The sequence below is a fragment of the Anarhichas minor genome, unplaced genomic scaffold (genome assembly GCF_050575085.1).
Source record: "Anarhichas minor isolate MPS153535 unplaced genomic scaffold, ASM5057508v1 ptg000021l, whole genome shotgun sequence".
Classification (NCBI taxonomy): Eukaryota; Metazoa; Chordata; class Actinopteri; order Perciformes; family Anarhichadidae; genus Anarhichas; species Anarhichas minor.
The window spans coordinates 2,401,252-2,413,636 of record NW_027466467.1 but is presented as its reverse complement, the minus strand read 5'-3'; the positions used below and the strand labels follow the sequence as shown (position 1 = coordinate 2,413,636).

The following is a 12,385-nucleotide window of genomic DNA, read 5'->3' as shown; positions in this document are numbered from 1 at the left end:
CAGAGGGAGGATGATTGCATCATGCGTTTGCATATTAATAATCCATTTATATTTGGAATATGTAAATATTCTGTTTATGAGCTGCTGCATGGAAACGTTGTTAAGCTTGCGTCCCAGATGAAACAGGAAGGAATATGTTAGCTGACATATGACGACGCTCTCTGCTCTATTCTGTAATAGAAACTCTATAGACAGTCTAAAGCTACTCTGAGGAACCTTCATTCTGTGTTGATTTTGGCGGCACCTGTGGACAATAGCAGTTGTGTTTCCGAGCACCAGAGTGTAGAAAACCTCTCTTTGTGCTGCAGCAGCTTCCAGCAGTCTGCCCCGCTCATCAATGGATTACTGAACAGGTCCACCGGGGAAAGGCCTCGGGACTCAGGGGGTCAGGGGGTCAGGGGGTCAGGGGGCTTATCTATAAAATGTCACTGAAATAAAAAACAACCATAAAACAAAGACACACACACAACGACTACAGGGATGCAAAACGACCACAACAAGATGCTATATTACAGAAAATAGACCGGAGCAACCAAACACATACACACAAAGACTGTGTAGACACAAAGAGACACAACGTTACTAAAAAGATACGTACAATGACTAGAAATACATAAAAAAACAATCACAAAGACACGTAAAACAACTGAAAAGAGATGAAAAACCACCACAAACAGATGCAAAATAACTAGAAATAGATGTAAAATAAGCACAAAATTACCAAAAGTAAAAAACAACAGATGCAAAGCGATCACAAAAGGATGCAAAATGACTAAAAGTAGACTGACGGTCTCGTGTACTTGTGTCGGTCATATAGAGGATCAGGGTGAAACTGAGACGGATTCAGAAACAGTTCAAAGTTCCTCACAGTAGCTTCAGGTCTCAGTCAACACGCGGTTGTTAACTGTGAAAGATTCCACGCCAATGCCTCAATCACTCAGGATCATTTTCACAATATTAATGTTCTTAAAACAAACTCAGAGAAATAATGAGGAAGTATCAAACAGAGAGAGAGAATCTGTGTTTTCACACTGAGCCTGTTTTGGTTCAAACAACGCCGCGTTTACTCGTCTTCCTCTCGTCTTCCTCCTCGTCTTCCTCCTCGTCTTCCTCCTCGTCCCAGTTGGCTAAACTAGAAACAAACACGAGCTGATCCCCGGATTATGTTTTCTATTAACATAATGAAGAAATGTCCTCTGGCGAGCCACAAATTATTGATACTGAATATTTCAGCAGAATGTTCACTGACGACACATTTCATTTGTTGTCCGATAACATCCGCTTATAGAAACCACAGCATGTTATAACTTTGGGGAAATATCTTGATTAAATACTGAAAAAGTACATTTGTATAGCCTAAACCATCCACACAGACAATACATTGAGTTGTAAGTGACAGTGTGAACAAAAGGAGATGTAATAGAATTATAACATGATTAATTATTGTCACCTGAACTTGAAGCTGAACTTGATCCCATGAAACACAAGGAATTCAGTCAGTGCGCAAGAAGCAATTTCATGGAGGAGACTCGAGGCAACAATATCAACAGAAACGCTCTCGTCATTGAGGAGGTGAGTTATATATTTCCTTCTCAATAATTTGTGTCCAAAACCGTAAACTTTAACATCAAGCGTGTAGCCGCTCTCCTTTCTCTAGCAGCTAAACTTTCCCTTAATTCCCTGTGACCCTGCACAAGATGAGCGCTTATAGATTATGGATGGATGGATGAAAACTACAGGGAAGTAGTTTTTCTTAAAACCATTTCGGTTTTACCGGGAAGCATCGCGGCCGTGGCCTCAACCAAAGCCGACCTTCTCCGGCTAAATTCAAAAGTTAGAAACTGTCTGAATAATGCCGCCGTTACATCATCATATTTTATGATCTCTTGATTCTGCCAAACAAGAGGAGCTGAGTGATAAAACATGTAAATCTCTTTATGCGCTCTAAGCTATGAGCACGACTGCATCGAGGGGAAACTACAGTCGTTAAACTGAGCCGCACCGCAACGTTATTTAAATCGGCAGCAGAGAACCGCCGCTCGTCTTCCAGTCCGCCTGTGTTCTCCGTCGGCCCGCTGATTGAAAAAGCAGCTGTGCCTGTGAATGCACCGCCATGAATAAGCACTTTGTTAGCTAACGCCATCCAATCACACTTATGAGCTTATTGATCCATGGTCCGGGCAATTCGGATCCAGGCAAATGTGTGTGTGTGTGTGTGTGTGTGTGTGTGTGTGTGTGCTGATGGTGCAAAACAGGAATGGTTTGCAATGTGTGTGTGTGTGTGTGTGTGTAAGGACAATGAGAATATTTCATTACACACCATCTTTATCCAGCTCATGTGACCATATACTGTGAGCACATGGGCAGAAATGACACTGTTGACCTTTTATTAGTTTTAAGTTGTTCAAGTGGAATTTACTTCTTTTAAATTCCACTCTTTCCTCGTGGAAGCAAACTCTTGGCTAAGACCCGCAGGTAAAGTGTTGTGTGATGTGCAGCACTCTAGAGTTTATGGGAACATTGCAACATTTATAGATTACTTGTTCGCGAGGACAAATATGCTATAAAGGAGACACAATGCTGATGAATGTCGATTTAATGAGTCATTTATCCGGAAAAGCTCCACTGTATGTTATTTGTTAGCCCTGGTAATATGGCAACTAAAGCTCGATTTATGGTTTCATGCTCATGTTCAGGCACTTAAAGTACTTTTAAAGGCCCTTACACAACGGGAGCATAAAGAATATGCAGCACACAAATGGGAAATGCGAATATTAAATGTCTAGGGCTTTTATTGTGAAAGAACTGGAGGAGACGATCTGGTCGGCGCTCCCTTTGTCAAGGTTGAAAGGACTAATACAAATGTATTTGGACGACGGGGTTTCTGTGTTGTTGTTTTAAAACATAAACAGGTGTTTATGTTGCATGTTTATGGTGCAAAAAAGATAAAGTTGTTGCAGAGTACAGCACTAGTGAGTCCTGTTATTAAGGTACAATGGACCAACTATCAGGAAAAACAAGCAGAGACTTTAGGTTCTCTTGCTTTGGCTGTTGAACTCAAACAACCTGAACTAAGTTGACATGTGTTCTTATTGGTCCAGTTCATGTTGACGAGGACCGCACGAAAGAAGCGTTCATTCATTTTTTTTCAGGTTTTGACAAAACACAAGTGCCGAATAATACGGGACCGTGGATGTGAGTAACAGCACGCAGTTTCACGCTGAGCGCCACATTTCTGTGAAGCCGCCGTGTAATCCCCCAGATGTGCCTCACACACACCAACATAATCTACAGCTCAGGATTTTATCACCAAGTAATACCCACTCGGCTAATGTTGCTCCACTTATTGCATGTCAGCACGCACACACACACACACACACACACACACACACACACACACACTGGATTGCACCGCAGTAGAATTTCTCCCTAATATCTTGATTTAATAATTTACATATTGCAGGAACTGTGAAGAGTCATAAACATGCATTGACATAAATAACACACAGCAGCACAAACTAAAGGAAAACGAATGAGATTTCATTAACGTTAAATATTAAAGAAGACCTGCAATAATTTAATGTTCGCTAACGTCTGCATTAATGACTAATCTAGGCTAAGTGGTTCTGCGTGTTAATCTTATCGAGGACAGACTGCCTTGTAAATTATATTGCGACGACTGCCGTGTTTGGCCTCTCGGTCTGAAGTCGGTATTTAATGTGAGCCTTTGTGTGCCTTTGTTGCAACAATCTAGTAAATATTTTAACACTTTTTTTCCCTTCATTTAACGACGACAAAGAAAAGCTGTTTGGTGATTTAGGTCGCAGTCCTTGTGGAGAGACTCGCGCTGTGAAATATAATACACCTGTCTCCTCACATGCACGGCTGAAGCACTCTCATCGGAGCGGAGATGAATAGAGATTGTAAAGTAGAATGAAGGTTAAAGAGATGGAGAGGAAGAAAAGGAAGGAAAGAATTACAGAGCTGCCATAAGAAATAATAAACATACTCACCAGAGTCTAATTATGGGAGTTCAATAGTCCTGGTCCAGAGTGTCAACATAACATGGATGCAGAAGAACAGGCCGCAGGATTGTTGGGGAGGAGGGGCATCGCTTTTCTGGGGGCGGGAACAATAAATCGGTACTTTGTGAAATCTAGGCTAATCCGTATGTTTACTACTATACATGTAATAAGAATAAAACCATCGCATCGCCAAGTAACAGTTGTGAAAATGTCAACACTTTTCCTGAGAGATCGTAATGAGTATAAAAAGTTGTTTGTAGCAACTTCAACACTTCAGATCAATGAAGCAGCGAGCTGCAGTTACACTGAACTATTCTGAGAGACAAAAAACAATTCAGTGCACAAGATTAGGTAACACCGGCGATACGGACACAATCACGCAAACTATTTGGTATAAAAGACAATTCTCTAATTCACCAACAAGCTCTTTGAAAGAACATTTTTCAATCAAACCCGACCTTTGGAGTAAAGAGTTTGAGCGTCTTCAGCACGCTCGGCATCGACTCCAGAACGAACCGCATCGACAGCGCTGAAGTACAGACACTTTCCCCCGAAAACAGTTGAGTAGTGAACTTTCACTACTCAGTGCACAAGTTATTCAGGACTTAGGTTTCTTTCTTGCAGAGTTTCGAGGCTAATATAAGCATGGTGCTATATGCTGCGCGTGCTTTCTGCACATCTGCCTGTATGTCTTCATGCCCACGTAGACACTTGTGGGGCTTGTTGGTTAGCTCTTTAGCTGGGAAACCCAAACATCACCAGTCACAACCTTCCGCTCAGCGAGCTGGATCGCAAAATCAACAATAAATCACGATAGTTCATTCAAGAGACTTTGGTTCCTGTCTCGTGACGGACTGAACTCTGTTCTGGATCAGGGGCCACAACAACCAGGCAGCCTCAGCAACGGAGAACACTTCGGTTGATTATCCTTTTGGACTCCAGAGGGCCCGGGGCCAAACCTGAACATAATGAATTGGCATTGGTTTTTGCACTTCTAAAAGAAACTTCCTCATTCGTGGCAGTCGACCAGCGCAGGTCCAGGACCCGCGTGTTAGCCGTTCATTTTTAGAGGTGCGGACAAAACTCAAAACAGTAGAGTTGGCAACTTCTGTAGCAGCTTTGCCGGAAAAAAAACGGAAACTTGTAATGAAAGCAGCTAAATGGTATTCAGCCTTCATTATTTCATTATTTAAACCTGTGCTTTTCCTACTGTGACAAGTCAAAATGTTAAAAACAGGTTATTTTTGCTCACAGGCTAATCAGAGAAGTGCCAATCAATCAATCATAGACACACATTCTGAGAGGAGCTTTGACGAGCCACAGTAAGTGGGCACACCTGTGTGGGTGGACCTCTAGATCTCAGGAAGCAACGCTCTGAATGTAAACACAGTAATCTGGTTCTGGTATCCTGCCATCCGGGTTCAGACGCATGTGGAGCAAACACAGATTGATGATATGCATCAGCATCAGAACATGTTAGAGGCAGATGTGTCCTTCCATTGCACACACACACACACACACACACACACACACACACACAGTTGAAGTATACCTGGCGCTCTGCCACTGAAGCACTCTGAGCTGATTCCTCTGCATACACACACAAAGTAAGGACACAGGGGGGTCAAACTCTAAAGCCTCTGGGTAATTTCAGGGAGCCAATTTGAGAGTTGGGAGTTTAATAACAGTACTGATCACTTCCTGTATTTGTATCTTATTTTCCTCCAGACTGTTTTTTTTGTCTTGGCTTTGTCTTTCATGCTTTCTTTATCTCCCAGTCTCTGACTCACCTTCTCTGACTCACCTTCTCTGATTGGAGTGCCCGGCCATGACTTTAACCGGCCCTTTCACTCTCTCTCTCTGCAGCCTGAACTACAGCGGCATGTGTCTGGCATCGGACGCACAGTTCAGTGACTTCCTGGACGGGATGGGACCCGCTCAGTTCGTTGGGCGACAGACGCTGGCGACGACGTCGATGGGTGAGAGGGAGGACGTTTCTTTGTCCTTAACCATTCAGCAAAGATTTATTTTCCGCAGGAGCCTCTCAGATAAAGCAAGACTAAAACCTTAATCCATCCCTCTTTACTTTCTTATCTCCAAGTTGAGAAAAATGATTCAGATTTGAGGGTCACAACTATCACGTCTATTTTGTAAAACGCCTCTGAATCTCTCCCCATAAAAACAGCTCATCTCCTCATAAAACTGAACCAAACGACTGAAATCATTTCACATTGGCAAAATAGTGCCTCATAAATCAGAGCTGTTGTTCTCATCGTTGTTTATTCATATCCAGGCCATATATATGGACATTTGTATCTTATCCAGCCTGTTCTCAAACAACCCCGTCTCCTACAGATTTACGTTTCCATACAACTAAACTCAATAACGTTTTGAGGGAAACTTATTTCCTCCCGGATTACGGCCACAGCTTTACACACACGGTAAACTTTGTTCATCGAAACAAAAAACAAAAACGCAACAAAACTATTCAGTTAGGTTTAGAAAACAGATGATGGGTTGGCTTGAAATAAGTATGTTTGATACATTATTTAAGTTACTGACGAAAATTTAAATAAAATCCGGACTTTTGGTTTTGCACGGGACAAGAACAGCGGTCTCCTGGGTGAAAGTCTGGTGTTCGTTTGACCCATCAGTCCACAATTGACCTCTCTCCTACGCTGACTGTTATTAGAAACTTATTTGTGATACGTCAAAAACAAACCTCGTCATGGGTAAAAAATGTTTCCCTCGAACACGTAATTCAAAGTGCAGTTTCGTTGTATGGGAATGTACTTTTTAGGAGGCCGGGCTGCTGACTTCTTCATATCCAGGCCACCATATATATACTGGAGATATGTATCATGTGCAGCCCGTCCTCCACAGCTGTGATCTGCTGTAAGTGGGTCAGTTTCCTCGCTGGCAGCCAGACGGTGTCCCTGGCCCGACAACAGTGACACTGACTGGACCAGCTCCGCTCCAAACCTGCTGTCCGGTCCAACGTTATATAAGATCAGAGAACCCGGAATATAACTTGGCCGTCATCTGCCTTCTGTCGCTTTCAAGGGAATGCATTCGTCATTTCGGGGATATTTGGGATGAAAACTGTCACCCAGTGTGACTTCAATGTGACGCCCGAGCAACACTGCCTGGGCGAGCAGCATGTGTGCGATGCCAAACCTCATGCTTTTATTTTGGCGGCTCACAGCAAAAATAGACATGATCTCATACCATCAACATTACTACCGTTTCAATGTCTATATCTGTATTTTTAATCAACACTGCCTTTTTCCGTTTAAAAATAAAAGCCCTCCATCATCTGACTGTGGAGAGAATCCCTTCATTTTTTTTAACACAAGCCTTTTATTCCTGTGCGAATCTACCACGTTCATCATTTGTCAAATAAAAATTCCACCGCAGATTACCTACCATATTCGGCCAAACACAGAGGTCGTGTGGTTGATAATGTAAGTCCAGTATAAATCGGCATCTCAGTGATTTGGGGGCATTTCTTTATTTCTCTGAAACCTTTTTTGCTTCTTTTTCGCCAGAGAATTAAGGAAAGTTCTGACATCATTTTGGGTGCAAATGCAAGAGGCTCATCTCACCGCACAACACGGAGATGAAAAATACATAACAGTTAAAAAAAAGAAAAAATTACTTTGAGCTCTGAGCTCTCTAGACAATACTCTGACATCTATGACTTGTCTCGTTGTCAGCAGTTATTGCATTTGGCCTCTGCCTGTCCATCTCAGAGGTCTCTACTGTCTGCTGAAAACTATTTTCACAAGACTTCATTTGTGTTCGATGCATTGATGCGTCCACACACTGAAGTTATATGCATGGCAAAGGGTTTAGTTCAGATTTGGTGATTGGCTCTTGTACCAATGGATGTTTATCTTCTTATCCCAAACCTCTCTTACATTTTTTTCTGTGTTTGAGTTCAAAAGTCGTAAAGGATTGCTTGTTCCGGCTTGATGAATACCACCTGTTCATGAGGAGGTCATGACATTTAGTCGTGAGCATAATAAGATCTGTTTCATTCACAAATATGTCACTAAAGAGTAAAAAGAAGACACTTTGAGTCCTGCCTTTGGGAATCGGCTGATAAAAGATCCTGACATCTAAACATTTGCTAAACATGATGATGATGCAGAAGTTTGTAATTTGTTTGTACAATTGGTTCTTGTAAGCAGGTCCGTGCAAACAGACTCCAACGGGTCAGAACGAAAGACAGAAAAAAAAAAGTTCTAAAACGTCCGAAAAACTTTCTGAAATTTCCGGTGCAGCTTTATCCGAGTGTCTTCCATCTATTGGAATTTCTTGTGCATGTGTTTGCATGTTTACTCGCTCGCGCTTTGAATTGACGACCCACCAACCACAATGCTGCACGATATCCAGTTAGTTTGTTAGAAGTTAGTATTTTTTTCACTCCAAACACGTCACAAAACGTCGTCATGATATAAAAGCTTCTTAAGAACTTTGAATGATTTTGAAAAGATAGGCACATGCTCCCCCTCCATCCTCATTGCTAAAGTGCACCTGTGTTTCCATCCATCCAGGTGACATAGAGATCGGTCTCATGGAGAGGAACGGGGGTCTGGAGGTGGAGGTCGTCCAGGCCAGAGGACTCACCATGAAACCAGGTTCAAAGGGACCTCCAGGTATACCACTCTAGTCCGCTGCTGGTCTGTCGACCGATCAAGCTGTTGTATGTCACTTTTTTTGAACTTGTTATTTCTGCACAGTTGCAGATATAGATTAAGCTACACTAATATTAATAGTAGTATACTTTTTGTGTCATCGTTGACTACGGAGGATTGTTCCTGACTTGTGTGATCAAAACATTCCCAACAAATCTAGAACATTGTAAAGTCCCAATATTCAACATTTATTAGAACAAGAAAGATGTAATCATCTTCAAAATGTTTTTATCTGACAAGATATTCTGCTTCAATCCACATTTGTTGACTTTCAAAAACTACATTTTCACTGAAAACCGCTTCTCCAATGTGCCGAATCTGCCATTTATATAGCAAGGAAATGGGAGACGACACCCTGATTAAGTAAAATAATGTTACACCCGGAACACACCAATTATTAATTGAGAGACTAAATAAAACCACTATGCACCCAGATTAAGTGTCGTTTAAGTAGCACAAGTGGAGTTGGCCACGTCCCAGAGGCCCCTCACCATGTGCTTTAGACCGTGCGCTACAGATTGTTTAAATATGACTGCAGATGTTCAGAGCCAAAGCATTAAACTCCTGTTCATCAAGCGATTGCCATGTCTTAGAACATCAGGGTCCCACAGAACATGAACGCCCACTAGACAGCCAATAGCATCACAAACAGAAGAGCGGACGTTTGAAACCTAACGGGATACATCCTCCGAAAACACAGTCATCGTCCCTGACAATATGAAAGATGCATGAGTGAAAAGGAGGAAATGTTGTTGTCAGTGTTCGGGGAGTCGATACACATGAGCAGAGGGAGGTGATCCGCTAAATAAGTCAGATCTACATTTTCCTCTGCTGACGCTGCAGAGAAACACAGTTTCAAGTTGCTCTGACTTTGGTGTCTGACTGAAACAAGAAGCCATGTAGCCAACACATGTCGTCAGAGATGTTTAAAAAGACACCAGAAAAGTCTCAAACGCTTATTTCCTCATTTTCTATATTCATTCCTGTGTCCTGTGGGACTATGGAACGCCATTTTATTCCATATTAAATTAATAATAAATAATAATTCTATGAAATAAATCCTGAAATAAATAAATGAGGGAATAAATATATAAATGTATTAAATGAGTCAATGTGTGACTAAATAAGTAGATTTTTATTTTTAAAGAGATTCCAGGAGACTTTTATTTCATAATAACTATAATAGTGTATTTCCCAGCTCTTTAGTTACATCTGTTATATTGATAATGAACGGGTCGGTGTTTATCTAACATTTCTCTGCCATAACCACATTTATTCATGCCACAGAGGTGTTAAATAATAAACCAGTGTCGTCATGAGTGGGTCCCTGTGTTGTTTGTTCTACTGCACATGGACAAGGACACACGTGCGCGCGGGTGACTGGATGCACATTCCTGCCGATGAGTTCACAACGTTCCACTGATTGAGCAAGAAACACGGCAGTGCACCACCGAAGGCAGGACGAGCACTGCTTTAGCAGGAAAGGCAGGTTTCACACGAGAAAATCGGCTTCTCAAATGTTCAATGAGGAACAAAATCGCTCTAATTTATTCATTTAACTTATTCATTTCTCTAAATGCTGCTTCAAACCCGTCCACACAATGTCAGGAATATGATGAGCGATGATGAAGACGAGCGACGGTGATTCAGTGGCTCATCTTCTGCACTTGTAGACTACGGCTCACTCTCAGCTTTCATGCATCGTTTCACCTGAAATATATCATAATCAAAATGCACTTGGAGAGCTGCTAATATGAGCCGGCTGCCCGGCAATGAATCACCCGAGCACTAGACCGACGAAGCCAACGATCAGCTGCTTCATTAATCAGACCAGTTAACCTTTATCTTCCTCTTTGAGAAACAGGACCGGCACGATGTCGACATGACTCTGCCGTCATTGTTGCAGCGAGTCGGATTGTGTAACAACAAACCATTAACTGATTGTAGCCCCCCCCCCCCCCCCCCCCCCCCCCCCGCTGTGGTTGCATAATGCTAAACCAGCCATTGATCCTAATTGCATGAGAAGAATACAGTGTCAGCAAATAAGAAAAAAACAAAAGACAAATCTGAGAGGGGAAAAAAAGCCATGAGAGAGATGAAAGAGAAGAGGATAATCAACAGAGCGAAGCACAGATAAGAGTCGGAGGAGAGAGAAACGAGTGGAGAGCAACTTAGTGTGAATGAAAGGACAACATGTGGTGAAGGAGAGAGCTGCAGAGATGGATGGAAATCCGTATATAGTATGAATACCAAGGACAACCTCGCTTCAAATCTTTAATCTTGTTATCAGATATAGATTTTTCATCTGGGTCACGTGAATAAATAAATTGCAGCAGCAGTTTAAATATTGGATTGTGCAGGATGTGGTGACGATTCACAAAAAAAAACAAAAGTAGCAGGGACGATCCACAACTTTTACTGAATGGAAAAACAAAAAAGAGTGGAAATGTTTGTGAAATGTACTATTAATAAATACAAATTCCATTATTAGAAAGCCAAGCTGTAGTTATTCTTTAAAGTTGTTTCACAGTCGTGTGGTTCAGTGAAAATTTAATTGAATTTATTTTCTTCCTACAATTTCGACCCTTTCACGGCGTGTTTTCCGTTCATGAAAGTTACTTTTGACATTTTGGTCGCCTGAAAAATTGTCTTATTCAGCTTCCGGTTCCACCCTCTCGTGTCACTTCTGACTGCAAAAAAAACAAAATGGCGACGACTAAAATGCAGCACTCAAAGCTTCAAAACTGTAGCCCACAAACCAATTAGTGACAAATGTGCTCTTCTCATATTCTGTGCTCGCTGCAAGTCTTCATTTAGTAAACTTTAGTTTGGTAGTTTGTCTCAAAATCAATGATTTAGCTTTTTTTTATGTAGTTATGTAGTGTGCTCCTTCAGTACCATGCAGACAAACAAGCAAACATACCGTAACGTAGCTTGCTGATGCATTTGGCCGTCTCCGTCTCTCACATGGCCCTCACCTGGCCTTCTACTGTCTTCTACTGCACTGCATCATCGTCTTAACACCAAACATACCAGTTCCATATCCCGTTACACTCAACCTCTAAAGTCACTGACAACTTGTTGAGGGCAGAGTTGATCATACCACCAGCAAGAAAATGCTTGTCCAGTGATTTGCGGTTTATTCCTATTTTTCTGTGCTCTAACTGAAGCTTCTGCACCCCATTCAACATTGTTTTTGTGTAAGCATTGGAGGACAAACTTGTCCATCAACGCTATGTTCAAAAATCAAGTAATGTAGTAGAATTCTGAAGAGGTTGACGCTTGAGTTTAGCTTTAATTAACCTTTCTGTCTGCTGTGGTTTCAGCGGCCTACATCAAAGTTTACCTCCTGGAGAACGGGAGCTGCATGGCCAAGAAGAAGACCAAGTCAGTGAGGAAGTCTCTGGATCCTCTCTACAACCAGGTCCTGGTCTTCTCTGAAAGCCCGCAGGGGAAAGTGGTGCAGGTGAGACACACCATCGTGGCCCCACTGATTCACAACCGAGACAAACCGGCAAAATACAATGAAACTGGAGTCAGTGGTGCTCTAAGCTAAATGCTAACACCAGCCTGCTAACATGTGAGTAATGGCAAAGCTAACAGGCTAATGTTGAGCAGGTTATGACCATGTTCATCTAGTTTACAGCGTTAGCACGCTAA

The 12,385-nt window shown here is 42.0% G+C and overlaps 1 protein-coding gene across 4 annotated transcripts in view; it reads left to right on the top strand.

Annotated features, from left to right (window-relative positions):
- The window catches only part of rims4 (regulating synaptic membrane exocytosis 4), a 43,465-nt gene that overhangs the window by 23,899 nt on the left and 7,181 nt on the right, over positions 1-12,385 (top strand). For all 4 annotated transcript variants that reach the window (XM_076096234.1, XM_076096237.1, XM_076096236.1 and 1 more), the window contains 3 exons: positions 5,892-6,004; positions 8,585-8,686; positions 12,052-12,191. In XM_076096234.1, the coding sequence (XP_075952349.1) occupies positions 5,892-6,004; positions 8,585-8,686; positions 12,052-12,191 (355 nt within the window). The remainder of the gene's footprint in view (positions 1-5,891; positions 6,005-8,584; positions 8,687-12,051; positions 12,192-12,385) is intronic.